Raw genomic sequence first — 15909 nt, 5'->3', positions numbered from 1 at the left:
AAAAAAAACAAATGCATTCTAAGAAATATCCTTTGAAAAACAGCAAGCCACCTATGTCAAACTAATCAGATTTTCTCATTAGAAGTCCTGCTCTGGTGATCATCAGAGGAGGGATAGTTAGTCTTCATTTACAGAAACAGGAGACAGATCTTCATTAATTCATCCTGCCTTGGTCCACACTACAAGCTTTTTCTAGCTCAAGTAGCATTTTTGTTGGCATGTTCCCACATTTACACTAACAAAAATAGTAATGTTCATACATATTTTACAGATGTAGGAACATTAGCAGCTCTGTGCCAGGAAGAATTTTAATGGTGCTGCTATGAGGTTTGCATAGACTCATGGAGACCTGACACTGAGAGATTACAAACCAATAGCAACATAGTGGTTTAGTAATATATACATTGAAAGAATAAATATTTTTGACTTCATAAATTAGGATGCTGGATTGATATTAGTGTATAAGATGTCATACTTCTGCTATCTCAGAACTGTTGCATATGTGGTGCAAAGGAAAGAAAGCCAGAAAAGAGACAAAATGGCAAAAAGTTGCTTGGGGTTCTGTGAAAACTTCTTGGCCTAAAAACACTTTCTCAGTGTTGAATTGCAGTTTCATCTTCCATTCTGGAAATGAACTCTATTGAACTGTCTTGAGACTAGATGTTGAGAGTAAGTGAATGGACAGTGATAAGGTAGGTAAAACCCAGGTCACATGTGAACTTGATTTAACTGCTTAGATTCATTTCATCCGACTTTAGGCATTCTTTAGGGCAGACTTCATCTACAGTCAGTGGAGGGAAATAATCAACGGAAAGAAGAGAGGAGGAAATCATTCTACCTAAAACCTGAGTAGTTAAACAAATTGAAATTAACTGGGGCTAATGTGGGCTCTTGTTTTTCTCATTACACAAACAAAAGAATTTTGTTCAAAATGACTTTGATTCCAGTTGGATTTTAAGAGTTTCTTTTTTGAGGAATATTAATATTTCTGGCATTTAAGCAAGTTTATTAAGTACTAAAGGTAAAAACTACAACATTCATAAGTTACACGTTTCACTGTCACTGAATGCTTGGATTATAAATTCTGTGTGTTTCTTTCCCTAGCATTCTAAACATTCTTTCCTGTTGCTTTGTTCCTCAGGCAAACTCCACTTTTGAGGAACTTGAACGCCTCAGACTGTTGACCAAAGCTTGGGAAGAAGTAGGACCTCAGTTGTGGTACTTCTTTCAAAACAGCCTGCAAATGAATATGATCCGTGTATGTTATAACCTAGCAGAGAGCCTCAGTAAGAGCGGCCTTTCACCATCCTATACTTTAATTAAGAAGCTAATTTTTTTGGAGGTTTGGCTGGAAGCACAGCCTTTGCAGCAAGGAATTTGTAGCCTTTAAAGTTGTTGGACTGGTTACAGAGCTTGTTTTGAAGGATAGTCTTATATGCATTTCAGAGAGTTCGTGACAGAACCTCAGATCTGGACACTCTCTTCAGTCTGCTAATGATTTCTTAATAAAGACAGCAATCGCCACTTGGCCTCTGCAAAATGTCGTGCAAGAACAGCAGAAGAACCAACTTGATTTTGTAGGGTTCTACATAGACCAAGAAGGCAGTAGAACCATGTTTTTTCTGAACCCAGCAATTTACTGACTTAGGAAATTACTTAGTTTCTCTTCCCTTAGATCTGACTCTGGATACAAGTATTGTTTGTAGCTGGAGTTTTTATAGAAGTTCATACTGAAGAAAACATTTGTTTTTTCATATTTATTTCTCTTAAATTATCCTCTTGCTTATGCGGAAAAAATATGCAATAAATAGTCAAGGATAAATTTCTTTTCATTTAGTCTTCAATTCTCACCTCCTGTTCAGCTGTGCAATTACCCATCTATAAAATTCCTTCCTTAACATACCCTTTTGTACTTCTTGGTAGCTCAGAAAGAACTGTGGAAATGGAAACCTTTCTGGCTAAACAGAACACGTGAAGAGAATAATTGTAGTGAAGCTGTTCTGATGTATTTCCACAGGACTCTCTGAAGCACCCTACAGTGAGGGACTTCTTGAACAGACGGATGGGTGCTGAAGGCTTAACTGCTGAACACATTATCAACTTTCTCCACAATGGGTCTCCGGGATCCAGGGAGAAGGGAATGGTGGACTTTGACTGGCGGGACATCTTCAGTGTTGTAGACCAAGCTCTGCGTTTGCTCAGTCAGTATCTGGAGGTAAGGTCAGCCCTTCCACTGCTCAGAATCATTCTAGAGAATATCCTGAAGCACAGTAGGCAGTGCGTGGAGTCTGTGGCAACAGACAAGACAGTTAAAAGTATAAGGTATCTTCATTTGTTTCAAATTTCATCTCAATACTAACAAAATGTTCTAAAATAATACAGTAGAACAAGAACACAAATATTTTTTATTCTGAAAAAGCTTAAATTTGACGATTTCTAAATCATATCATATAGAATGGCTCAGGTCGGAAGGGGCCTTAAATATCATCTAATTCCAACCCCCCTACCACGGGCAAGGATACCTCCCACTAGATCAGGTTGCCCAGGGCCTCATCCAACCTGGTCTTGAACACCTCCAGGGATGGGGCATCCGCAGCCTCTCTGGGCAACCTGTTCCAGTGCCTCACCACCCTCTTCCTGCTACCTCTCACATTCAAAATGTTGATTGAATGTCTGAACACATTTTGATACTAAGAAGCAGAAAGTGAATTTTTCCTCAAAGAAAAAAAATATATTTTTTTAATATTTAATAACTGACAGGCCACTAATTTCAAAATGACCATCATCAGAGAAGCTAATATTTTGTTGGAAATTTCAATGTCAGGATTTCAAACACCTGATCAAAAATACATCAAAACCAATAGGGAACTTCCACTTGTCCTGTAGCCACTTCTGACAAGATGTCTTTCTTTTTCCTGGAATCTGTGCACCCATTTTCTAGGAGTGCTGTGTTTTTACTGGGGCTCTCTGAAGATTTTTGAAAGTCACAGTGCAGAAAGTGACATGAAGTTTAAGTATGTAAATAAGAAATGCTAAAAACGTAGATTAAAATATAAAGCCATTCAAAAAATACTTTGGAAGATACTTTTTATGAGGTTATTCTGGCATGAGTGATCTAATGTACTGATAAGTTCATCAGACACAGATTAATAAGTCCAGTGCAAATAAGATTTTATTTTTAGAGGGCTAGACAAACCACTACATCCATTTCTTCCCACAGCCAGCTAAGTGACACAAGGAATTATTTTTCGTCTTGTATCTTTCTGACTGCAGGTAAAGATGTGTTGGGAACTGGACCTGATATGGTCTGGATTCCTGCTGAGTTAGATAAATGAAATGCTGCCTCTTTGTAAACTTACAAGCCTGGACAAAACTAGCGGGTCCTGCAGTGCTGCAGATTAACTCTGAGAGTTTAAAAAACTTGCATTTGTCAGTAATATTAATACCTGTGGACTCTGTATTTAGCACTTCCCACCTGAGGTTCAGAGTCTTTACAGAGATTAATTATATTGTACAGCATCTCTGAAAGAAGAGTAAATAGTTATTTAATGGTTGAATATGCTGAGCCTAAAGTTTACAGAGAAAATTAGTACTAATTGTAGGCAACAGGAGCAAGCCTAGCTCTCCTGATTTTGGTCCAGTTCAGATTAAAAGACTATCCGTCCTCTGCAAGAAGGCAGAAACTGAAGGTTTATCTGCCTTCTTATAGCTACTACAACAGGGAGCAATAAGACTTATGCACAAAGTTCTGCTAATTCTGATGGTGTTTTGCATGATGTTAGCAGAATTATTTCTTACTCAAGCTGGGTGAAATATATTGCTTTGCTGTAGGTCAGTGGTTGAACATGGCCAATATCAGGGCAGTTGTTATACCTGGTAATAGATCTTAGTGTCCTAAAATTCTTTGTAATAAGTTAATTCTTTTAAGTCTGCTGTTTACAGTGAGTTGCTAGCATTTGAGAATGTTTTCACACTGTGCCAAGCACAAAGGGAACAAACAGCTGCTTTTCAAGGACACCCTACTCCTCACTATAGTATACAATGAAGGAGGTGTGCTGCCAGCAGCACTATTTGGAGACTCCAGATTTCTGTGGTGCAGCTGAGAATCCCACAAGTTATGAAGTAGCTGCTTATCCTCACCACACCAAGAATTCCTGTTACTCCCTTTGATTACCTTAGGCCATGGAGCAGCTAAACCTAAATACCTCTTTATACTTAATTCTATTTTCATATTCCAACCCTCTTCTTGGTATTTTAGTTTTGGTTTTCTGATCTTCATGGGGCCATTTTTAATTGCTAAATAATTACTGGGAGAAGATGTGAAATAAATTTCAGTAAGTGGAAGACAACTTAATTTTGACATAGCAATATTTCTGAAGGCACAAGCTGTGTTGCAGTTCACCGAGAAAAAAGCCTAGGTAGAGCATACAGCATTTGTTTTGGATGCAATTAATGTTAAGGGAAAGAATTCTAGTTTTTGGCTAGTAGACTACAATATAAAATCTCTTTTCACTTCCAAACAGGCTCAATTATTGCAACGTTGATGTGTTCTTACACAGGCTTTGGTTTCCTTCTGCTCTCAAGGAAAACCATAAGCACTTGTGTTTCCTCTTTTGAATCCTTGCTACTTCCTTTACTGGACACCTGGGTAAAGCCTGTACTGTTCCTCAGCGTAGTCGAGACACTGTGCATTCAGCAGTGAAAATCTAGACAAGATCACTTGTCTGTCATAACTTTGCCAGTGCTGTTTCCAGATTCCCCTGCAGAACTACATGCATTCTCCTGCAGCTGGTAAAAGTCCCTTGAACAGAATTCCAGGCCACCTCATCACAAAGAAATAGCTAATAGTCCATCAGACACTGCAAAGACACAGTAATGACAGTACGAAGACAAAGTCACATGGCAGGACTAACAAAACTGAGTACCAGAACTCAGTTAAATATGTGGGATAAACTTTAAAAAAACAAACAAACAAACAAACAAACAAAAAAAACAGCACCACCACCAAAAACTATAGATACCAGTCTAATTTTAATTTTTCTCTGCAATACAAACCAGAAAGTTTTTTTTCTGCCTTATTTTGCTTTCTGATAGGAAATTCTATGCAGTTCAATCCTATAAAGCAAACAAGGAGAATCAACATTTACAAAATGGGATGCAGTGTCACAAAGCTACAAAACAATTTTTTCAACTTAAGCATTGTTTTGTTCTTTTGCCAGTTTAAATATATATTTCCATTATAGATACCATTAAACAGTGATACTTCAACTTCTAAACAATGAAGTATATTTTGTCACAGGGAAGGGTTAAATAAAGGAGTCTTTAAGATGTCTGTTAAATAACAAGTTGCCTTTATGAGCCCTTTGGTGTAGAATAATTCTTGGTTATTGACCTGCAAGAGGTGATCAAGAAGATAAAATCAAATATTTAAGATCAAATAAGCTAGCGTCATGGCATTTTATGAAGGAAGACAATTGAATATATATCTTCTCAGTCCATTAGGAAGTTAAGTACTTCTACTCTCTGGTAATGTCTTGCTCCTTCTGAAGGGAAGAAGATGAAGATACAAACCTAAGCCTGCAATTTTACAGATAAACAATGATGGAATTTGTAGAGTTTACAGTCTTTCTTCACACAGTTTTATTGCCAGTTTGAGATGAAGAGATTCCCTTTTGATGGTAAATCTAATTATTTTTCTGATTTTTCTTGTACACCCTTGCAGTGAAATGGCAACTACTTCAGATGAGCCTATCTTCCTCTTTAGTTGTTAGCCACTGATGTTTGTTTTAATGCATATCTCTTGCTAACTTACTCCAGTGCAATTGTTCTCTGTGATTATTTGTAGTGCTTGATCTTGGATAAATTTGAAGGTTATCGTGATGAAACCCAGCTGACTCATCAAGCCCTTCACCTGCTAGAGGAAAACAAATTCTGGGCTGGTGTGGTTTTTCCAGACATAGAGCCTATAGCAAGCAGTCTTCCACCACATGTGAAATACAAGATCCGGATGGACATAGATGCAGTGGAGAAAACAAACAAAATCAAAGACAGGTAGGTGATGGTTCCTTCTCAGTTCTTGCCTGCCGTCTTTTGAATATGAGAAATAAAGGGACACTATAACCTGCCTTGGATACATGCATGAAACCCAATTGTATTCAGCAGTATTTGGTATGTAATGCAGAGCAGAATCCATCTCCAGTTACCAGGCACTGACACCAGTGGTATCACTCCTGTGACAGTTAGGCCAGGCAGTGGGTAAGTGCATGCATACATGGCAGAGGAAAGGGCTCTGCTCAGACTCTGTTCAGTAACCTGCCCCAAGTTTTCAGTTGGCTCTGTTACTGGGAGAGGTGAACAAGGAGGTCCCACACAGGTTGTGACCCAGCTCTCCTCTACCTGGATAGCAGAATTTCTCTGCTGTTTCTCCTCAAGTCCCCCTTCACATGGACTCACTTCTTAAAGGGTTAACAGAAATGATTTCTCAGGGTTGTCTACATAAAGGAATATAACAGTGAATATAATAGTGTCTGATGGTTGCAACCCAACTGTTCCAGTTCAATCTCCAGGGATACTGTATTACAGATACAGATATTTCTATTCTAGAACAATTACTCTGACACACAATTTATTTATACATGTTTTTGGCCAAAACTGCTATTCTGTGTAAATGGAGAAAAAATTAAAGGAAACAGAAGAACCTTCCAGGTCATAAACTTTCTCAAGCAAGTCAAGCAGACTATTGGTCAGACAGACCAAAATCTGGAAGGGGCAACTCCAGGCAGTGCCCATACAATTTTAGTAGTTAAGATTTTTTATTTTTTATTTTTCTTAAAGTCACTGTTTACCCAAATGATTTCCATATGAATTTTCTTTTTAGGTACTGGGATCCTGGTCCAAGAGCTGATCCCGTGGACGATTTACGTTACATATGGGGAGGCTTTGCGTATCTCCAAGACATGATTGAGCATGGGATTATAAAGACCCAGACCAACACTGAAGTGCCAATAGGAATTTATCTGCAGCAAATGCCATATCCATGTTTTGTGGATGATGTGTGAGTAAGAATAGTTATTTTTTTTTAATTCTGATTAATACTTGTTTTTATCTAACTCTGGCACTGAGCTTCGTGCTCTAATGTATGACCAGTACTGGTAGGAAAACTGAACACAAAGCACTAACCTGTGTTATAACCAAGACTACCTCCTTCAGTTAGCCATGTGGAACCCACAGAAGTATTGTTAAAGCTATTTCCCCTAATTACATCTCTAAAACCTACCTTTATTTATATCAAAAGTACTGTTTCTTCAAGAAAAATTGAACAAACACTGCTTGTCCCAGTGGATTTGGTGCCTCTCTTTCTGTCATTGTAAGTTCTGAAGAATCCAACAACCCAATCTCTTCAAGTGTATTACCAAACCCTAACCCTAGACTTATTCATATCTAGATATAACAATGCCCACAGCAGTAGTTTTTGTTCTTTGAAGATATCCAGCTTTCTACAGGCCTTGCAGAATTTCAAGACGCTTTAGGCTCTTGAAACTTTTTCTTTCCAGAATCCTAACCACATCTGTAAATATTATCCCATTTATAACTAAATCATAAGTACCTGCAGTAAAGCTGGTTGTATGGCATTGGTTTCTGTTAACATCAGTCCTTTTCCTTTCCTTGCAAGTGCTACAGTTTTCAGCAATTATCTGATCTTACCAAACCTTCTTTTTGCCTAATTCCCATCCATGGATTTTTGTTGAGATTGACTGGTTTTGTCTTAAATCTCACATAACTCCAGTGAAGGATTCCAAGAATTTCTTTCCTTGGTGAAAAACAGAATAAAAAAGCTAAAGGAGAAAGAAATTTGTTGCTCTGTAATAAAAGAAAGAGGGAGGGCAGAGGAGGCATGGGGAGGGAGAGGAAGAGAGAAAGAGCACCTCCTGGCCGTGGAGATTTCATGACTACGTGGGCCTTGGAGCGTCTGTGGTTGCTATGGCCTTCGTTAGCACTGCCTCAACCAGCACATGTGCTCCACATTTTATGAAGTGGTGCCACTTCTGCATTCACAGTGTGCCTGTTCCAATGCTGCAATCTGTGCTGCTGCAACTGTCTTGGTATAAATTTCACTTAAGGGGAAAAAAAAAAAGGTTATAGAAATCATTACACAGTTCTGTCAGTATGTTCCGTGCAGGCAAATGCTAGTACTTCAGATAAATGCAGACTGCAGACACATGATTTAACCTGTCATTACCTGTTAGCCTGACAAAAAGTCGCCCTAGCAATCCTGCTGTTTATGTCCTCCCCACTGTGAATACTGTAGGGCAGAAACCTCAGATATGCAAAAGTTCTCTGAAGCCTGCAGCAGCCCTACACATTTTGGGGCTGATAGCCAGTGAAGCTCTCTGCAGAGAGCCTGCTTAAGTGAAGCAAATACATCCTCATGGTGAGCATGTATGCTGCACTGTGCATGGTCTAGTGCTGGGTTGCATGGGTCCACCAACAGGGAAAACCTAGTGTGCCCAAGGCCATTCCACAAAAACACGGCTTTATTTCAGGAGGTCAAGTTGCTCTTTGGGAATTGTTGGTGAAAAAAGTGACAATTTTCCATTTGTTTAGACCATGAAGTAGCTATGATAATATATGGCAAAAATGTAGTTCTGTAGAGCTCAGTTTTAGAAATCTGAAGGATTTTTGCTCCTTTTAGTTTTTGGCAGCTCTAAGCTCTTGGCCTTTAAGGCCAATCAAGTCCACTTGGGCTTCAAGGTAATTTTGTTGAAAAATTGCAATCCCAGATTAGTAGAAAATATTTTCTGCTTTTTCACCCAAAAATCTTTTCTTCGCCATGAGAACATACTTGTGGCAGTGCTTTATCAAAGGAGCATATGCAAGGGCTGAACAGCAATGGAAGCTGGGGGGAAGGATGGAGGAAGGGAGCAGCACCTTCGTTGTGTGGAGGAACACACACAGCAGCCTGTCCCAACACTGTTTTGGAAGTGGCACTGTGTGAGACGGTCACAACATATTTTCCAAGTCATGGTTTCGATGAATTTTGGCAGCCTTGCTGGCAGCACCTGATGCTTTTAATGCTTAATATATTTCACTCTTTTCCAGTGACTCCTGGGAGCATAAAAAGACAGCAACACTCCCAAATCGTTAATATTAGCATGTCTTATTTTTTTTGTACACCATAGCAAAAGCATTGTGGCAATTCACTGTGAAGAGAGATGTATTCTTGTGCCCCAACAGAACTGCATGTTCTGTAGCTTTTAGCGTCTCTTAGGACCTCTTTGTAAAACAGAAATAACATTTATCTATCTCATGGAAGTGAAGCAACAATTTATTCATAAGTACTTAGGTTGCTTGTGAAGTTCACTAGTAACATATTAAAGTTCAGACTGAGAATTTCCAGTCCCATGTTTAATGAATGCATTCTTCCCCACTCCTGTTCCTTTTCATTCTTGCTTTTTATCTTAATATTTCTCTGTTTTACCTAAATTTCATTCGTCCTCTCTTCTTGCTTTGGTAGCTTTATGATCACCTTAAACCGCTCCTTTCCCATCTTCATGGTGCTAGCTTGGATATATTCTGTTTCCATGACTGTGAAAAGTATAGTGCTGGAGAAGGAAATGCGTCTGAAGGAGGCAATGAAGAACAGGGGCATCACCAATGGGGTGATTTGGTGCACTTGGTTCCTAGACAGCTTCATCGTGATGGCTGTGAGCACATTCCTTCTCACAGCACTGATTATGGTAAGAATGACGGCAGGAAAGACAGTAGAAACTCCCAAACTCCCTGTTGTGTTTGCATTGGTGATACCAGTTTGGGTAGATATAGGAGCCATTCGTGGGGAACAGTTGGTGGCCTGTTCTGATCACAGCACATAGCAGACACATTAATGTAAGCAGACCTCATGACAGTATGAGCACTTAGCAGAGACCGAAAGATAAATTCACCAGTAAGATTTATTGCGAGAGCTCCCTCAGAACAATCCATCAAGCCGATTACTCCATGTATTGTATTTTCTACAAAGGTCCCAATAAATATTAATCATTGCTTTAAATAGAGGGGGTCATAATATGAGGAATCTTAATCTTAAATTCACCATATGTGATTCATTTATAATATTCAGTGCTTGCCTACTTAGAATTTATGACACTATTGCAATGCAAAAAGAGATAGAACAGCCTCAACGTTTTGCTCCCTGACTGAAAACAAAAAAATATCTTTTGCTTCTGTGGCTCAGAATTGCTGTTATTTTTCTAATATTTTAGAGCAATTTGGTTCTTGTCTTTGAGGCCCACCTCCTACCTCTTTCACCTGAGAAAGTGTCTCCTGGCTGCTCTATTTAGTTGCATAAATCTGTAACATTTTGATGGGCAAGAATGCCCTTCCATCTTTTCTAATGTGGGGAACTGGTGTTGGTATAAATGTGTAGTTATAATTGAATCCACTCTATCTAATCAACCTGCCCTGATGTTGTTTTAGTTCTTTGCAGTTTCATTATAACTTGGGTAGATAGAGAAATCTTCCTTCATTTGCTATGCTGGTTTAATTAAGAATCAGGATGTAGTTAATACCAGGGAGGAATGTGTTTATACCTATAACTCACTTCCCTTCCTGAATTTCACTATGTCAGTGGGATGCAAATTTGTAAATACATTCTTTAAGAGACTGCATCTTTGCTGATAAAGAAATCAGTCTCACAGGCCCACTGGTATAGTACAATGTTGAGACTAATTTATAGCCTTGTAGAGTTATTCTGAACCTTTTGTAAGGCTTGAAACAATGCTGAGACTAATAAATAGGTCTCAACATTTTTTTAGAATAGAAAATCAGCAGCAGTTCATGCTCTTTTTGAGAGGGTATGTTCAATCTACAAAAGATCTAAAGGAAGAAAAATCAGAAGTTCACCCAGAGGGTTGTTTAGTACACAATTAGTTCAGAGAAACTGCAGTTGGATTCCTCAGCGGTGATAGCCTTCTGGAATTTGAATATCATTTAGGGGCAGAAAGAAGTACTTCATAATTTTCCTGTTACATTTTTTTAAGATGCATTTTGTCAGGCTTCCTTACGTCATCTTTCTTGCATATGAGCACGTGGACTGAGGAGAAGATAAGAAGAGATCAATGAAAAATTCTTATGACAGTTCGGATAGTTTTATTTAAAATGTGTGAATTTCCATGCAGGCACATCTTGCTTAGAATCATTTGCATATTAAGACAAGGACATAATGTGTTTTCAATCAGTTTTGAACTTAGCTCAGACATCAAATACAAATATGAACGTTGCAGCCTGTGGTACTGACCTGTAGTCACAATTCAAAAGCAGGGATAAAGTTAAATAAAGGATTTGTTTTTGTAATGACCTCAAGTAGTGAAACATTACTCTTGGGCAAATTAGATGTATTGGGTAAGAAAGACTGGCTTACTGCTTATTACAGGTTATGTGTCAATGGCAATTCTGACCTTTTCTGCTAGTTCAAAATGTGACAGTACTTCTAATTCATCTGTTTTCCTTTTGCCTACAGTGCGGCCAAGTGCTACATTATAGCAGTCCACTTCTCTTCTTCCTATTCCTACTGACCTTCACTACAGCCACTATAATGCAGTGTTTCTTGTTCAGCACCTTCTTCTCCAAAGCAAATCTGGCAGCTGCCTGCAGTGGAGTCCTGTACTTCACCTTGTACCTGCCTCACATTGTCTGCTTTGTCTGGCAAGACCGCATGACTGTTAATCTGAAGATCTTAGCAGTAAGCCTTTCACTCATTATGTGGTATTTAGGGGTTCACATTGAAGATGCCCTTCTCGCTATCCATGTGTGAGTAACAAAGAACTGCACACCTCCTTGCCTTTGCTTTTTTCATTCAGAGAGAGACACACCTCTGAAATACTTAGAGATTGCAAGCGAATAAGCCTTTACAAGGAAATGAGTAGGGTTGGCCCATGACAGATTCTGATTTGAGAAGGAAAAAAGATTACTTTTTGGAAATTGTGCACAGTTTAACACGAAGATAACTCTCTTCTCACCCTAAAGTGAGGGAGAGGGGACCAATGTAAGACCGTTTGCTAGCCAGAAGCCATGAATGCTTTTCTCTGCTCCTAGTATGTTTGGTCTTACATTTGTTGTCCAAAGGTTGGCTTCTGAAGAACAGCTAATTACAAGAGTTACAGGGGGGTTGTGCATGTGGAGAGGGGTCTGAATTAAAAGTAACATTTTTAGGACAAATAAAGTAATTGAACAATGAATGATTGCTGAAAACCAAACATTTTTTACTTAGCACACTATGATAATGCCTCACTGGGAGTTGCTGTCAGGATCCTTCTTGTCTGTCATTCCTGGCTGAACTACATATCCTGTTAAACAGCACCATGCCCTTTCTTTATGTGTTTTTGCAAAGCAACACTGAAGACAACTTTTGGATGCTGTGCTGGTTTATTAGTTTGTTGTGTGAAAAAACAGTAGCAGGGGATGTTTGCAGATTTCCTTATCCTGAGCATCTGGTATACTTTGTCTTGTTACTCACACTGTCCCTGCCCCATACACTCAGATATTTTGTTTCTCCAATATAGGCAAAGTGTACACTGCGAACTTCTTGATGAATATATAGTATTTTCTGAACAGAGACATTTATAGAAAAAAAAATAAAATGTTTGAAGGGTTTTTTGTTGCTAAATAAAGTGGGGCCAAGGTTGAATTCAGTCTGTTATGGCTAAATATTGCTTAGAATTGCCACCATTCAGAGGATTAGACATTCCAGTCTGATATAAAAGTGAAAGCACTTTTCCCGATTATTTTTTAGGCATTATTGAGTTTTGAAGTCCAGTCCCCAAAGGTCTTTGGTTTTGTTTTTTTTTTTTTTTTCTTGCTTTAGAAAATGTCCATCTGTCTGAGTTCATGACATTTTTTCTTTATTCCAGAGTTTGCTTTCTCAAGTAGCTTTTGGTTTTGGTACAGAATACTTGTCGCGCTATGAAGAGCAAGGTCTTGGCCTACAGTGGGGTAACATCAGAACCAGTCCCTTGGAAGGAGATGAATATAGTTTTCTGTTTTCCATTAAAATGATGCTTTTTGATGCTTTTCTGTATGGAATACTTTCTTGGTACCTTGATAATGTTTTTCCAGGTATGTCAATTTCTTATTCATATGAAGTAGTGGTAATTGTTGTAAGTTACATTAGTCTAGTCGATCTCTGAGTATTTCTCTGTCAAAACCAGAGTATTTAACATTGTAGAACATGAGTCTTACCCATTATGGCACCATGAGTTTATTAAGGACTTCCACTTTTTTCTTTTTTTTTCCTTTCTCCCATTTTAGTCCTGACAATAATGGAAATGAAGGAAAGAAAAAGAAAGGTGATGTACTTTCTGGTCCTGTACTTGTCTGTACACATCACTTACTGATACTTAATCCAAAACAAAATACGTATTGTTTTTTTTAAAGTTGTTTCAGATGTATTTGAGGATATTTCGCTTCCATAATTGTTAAATGGCCTTAATTCTGCTTTGTTTGTGTCCCTTTTAAAGTGAGCTATGCTACACCAAATTAACACCGTTTTGGTTTTTAAGAAATGTGTCCTCCCAAAGAAGTTTAACACAAATTATCTTATTTACTTTCAAAGCTGATATGCAGTAACTTTCATAAAAGTCACTTTTTGGACAAGTCTGTGCTGCAACCCTGTTTATTTAAACAAGTGTAGACAATGTATTATTTCCACAAACACAGCAAGAATTAAATAACTGGAGAGAGTTTCTTTGCTCATGTTTCCAAGTCTATTTTTTTTCATTCAGCGCTTTACACAAAAGTAGTATTTCTCAGCGATTCTATTCAGCATGTTCAATTCCACTCACTGTTTGTTCTGAGCGTCTCCTTGGCTTTCTGCTTCTCTGTTTCACTGAAATTTCTCATAGCATTTCTCTCTTACACACATGTAGGCCTAGCAAATCAATGCTGTAGTGTTTGAACTTACTATTTGAGTTCCCTGGATAATCCTTTGAATCATATGGTTCAGCTCCTGCTCAAGTTTTCTCTGCAAGCAACCACCCATTGGCACACTGCTCTTTTGGCTATTTAAGCATTCTGCTCCATAATGGAGTTCACTTGGCTTTTTGCATTCATCCTGGATGAGAAGCAGTTGTTTTAGCTACCAGCTTCAAAGGGATATAATCCAGTCTGTAACAAGTGCAAGGCAAACTGTTTACGAATTCAGACAGGGCGTTTTTGTGCATAATGGGAGTACAAGTGGTTGCCTGACATAAAGGATATTTTTGGTAAGTCAAAAATAAGCAGACACTTTCACAAAGTGTTTTTCAATGCAGAAAAACTGACCATCTATCAGTGAGCATCACAAATTTCCATTGCTTATCACTATGCACTATCCACTTGCAAATCACTGTGATCCAAGAAAACAGTATGGACTGTCGCTGACTCGAGTCTGGTCCAGCAAGAATTGATAATGTTATCATACTTTCTTTTTTCAAAACAGAATTAACCCGTGACCAAAAAAGGCCCATTTCTGTTTAAGAAATGATCTGCTTTTCTCCTGGTCTCATTTTTCCTGGAAGGCTGTGTGCTAAAAGAACAGCTAGAGTCTCTTTTCTCATTGCGCGTTGAGAGTTCAGGCCCAATGCCTCAAATGTCAAGTAGTAATTTAAAGAAAATTATTGAGTGAGGCTGGGATCCCATCTTAAGCAATCAGGATGTTCCTTGGCAGCTGCTGGTTGATTGGTTGGTTTGATTGTCCCCAGGTAGAGAGTAGCTTTACTCTGTAATTAAACCACATTCTGCTTAAGAAAATTGAAGGCAAATCAGATTACATTTTCTGAATATTTTACTCCTGGGCTAGTAATAATAATAATTGCAAACAAAATCTGTTCTGACGGGTGGTTGGTGGGCAGTTTGACCTCTGATAGGTAACACTATGACTGCTAAGGCAACTGCAAGTGTTTGTAATTACGGTTCAGACTTTGTCTAGATGAATTTGTGCCCACTGAGGAATGTGGTTATAAAGTATGTGTCACCTTTTTATTTTTCTTCTAGGGGACTATGGGCTACCACAGCCTTGGTATTTCCCTTTGCAGGAATCTTACTGGTTTGGCTCTAGAAACCCAAAAGCTGAAAAAACAGCAACTGCTGATGGTGAGTTCTTTCAAAACTTTGATATTTAGAAATAACTTCAAAACCACTGATCTCCTTAGAGGTGACTGCGTAGCATTTTCATTACATGAGCTGCTGGAAAGATTAGGGACAGACATATACTGGGAATCTCAGCAGGTGCCTTTGAACTTGGAGTGGCCTGCTATTATTAGAGTTGCTAGAAGTGAGTCACTGTTCCATCTGAGAGCCTTTAAATCATGGGTTAACAAGCAACATCAAACTCCTACTCTCTAACCAACACCTTTTGAGACATTCAAGGAGTTCTTATTGCACAACACGGCATTTGTAAAATGAGTCAAAATGAGATACAGTGTTGATCTGATTTACACTGAGGATCCCCTTTTCTAAAGGCCTTTCCCCTTTCTAAACCTAATTCTTTTCTAATTCAGACTAATTTAACTGTTTCCTTTGGGTTTGTAAGCAAGATCAAAATTGATGACACCCTTGGACTGACTTGAGTAAGAGCAGAAATCTTGCTTTTGCATAATTTTGTCTGTGTTTTGATAGTAGAGTAGTTAAGCACATCATGTGGGTGATTGTATTTAAATTGGAATTAATGCATAATGATGATTAATGTCTGGAGTAGAGGCTTGCTGAAGGTAGTGTTTTGAAACCTGTCTTAGTTTTACAGGTAACAGCGAAACCAATCAAAATGGCAGATAAAGAAATCATTTCTTCAGTCTGTTCATTACCACCCTTTTACCCTTCATCAGCTCAGACTGCTGACAAGGCAGTCTCATTTCAGGATGATGCCCTTAGACCAGAAGG

General features: G+C 38.5%; 1 protein-coding gene across 10 annotated transcripts in view; it reads left to right on the top strand.

Moving 5' to 3' along the window:
- Positions 1 to 15909, top strand: part of ABCA4 (ATP binding cassette subfamily A member 4) — an 81595-nt gene that overhangs the window by 30482 nt on the left and 35204 nt on the right. For 9 of the 10 annotated variants that reach the window (XM_067001599.1, XM_067001598.1, XM_067001600.1 and 6 more), the window contains 8 exons: positions 1142 to 1258; positions 2018 to 2215; positions 5846 to 6051; positions 6878 to 7054; positions 9515 to 9737; positions 11516 to 11737; positions 12906 to 13110; positions 15025 to 15123. In XM_067001599.1, the coding sequence (XP_066857700.1) occupies positions 1142 to 1258; positions 2018 to 2215; positions 5846 to 6051; positions 6878 to 7054; positions 9515 to 9737; positions 11516 to 11737; positions 12906 to 13110; positions 15025 to 15123 (1447 nt within the window). The remainder of the gene's footprint in view (positions 1 to 1141; positions 1259 to 2017; positions 2216 to 5845; positions 6052 to 6877; positions 7055 to 9514; positions 9738 to 11515; positions 11738 to 12905; positions 13111 to 15024; positions 15124 to 15909) is intronic. The other variant, XM_067001605.1, reaches the window with a different exon arrangement.

The sequence above is a fragment of the Anser cygnoides genome, chromosome 8 (genome assembly GCF_040182565.1).
Source record: "Anser cygnoides isolate HZ-2024a breed goose chromosome 8, Taihu_goose_T2T_genome, whole genome shotgun sequence".
Taxonomy (NCBI): domain Eukaryota; kingdom Metazoa; phylum Chordata; class Aves; order Anseriformes; family Anatidae; genus Anser; species Anser cygnoides.
This window is presented reverse-complemented; position numbering and strand designations above follow the sequence as displayed.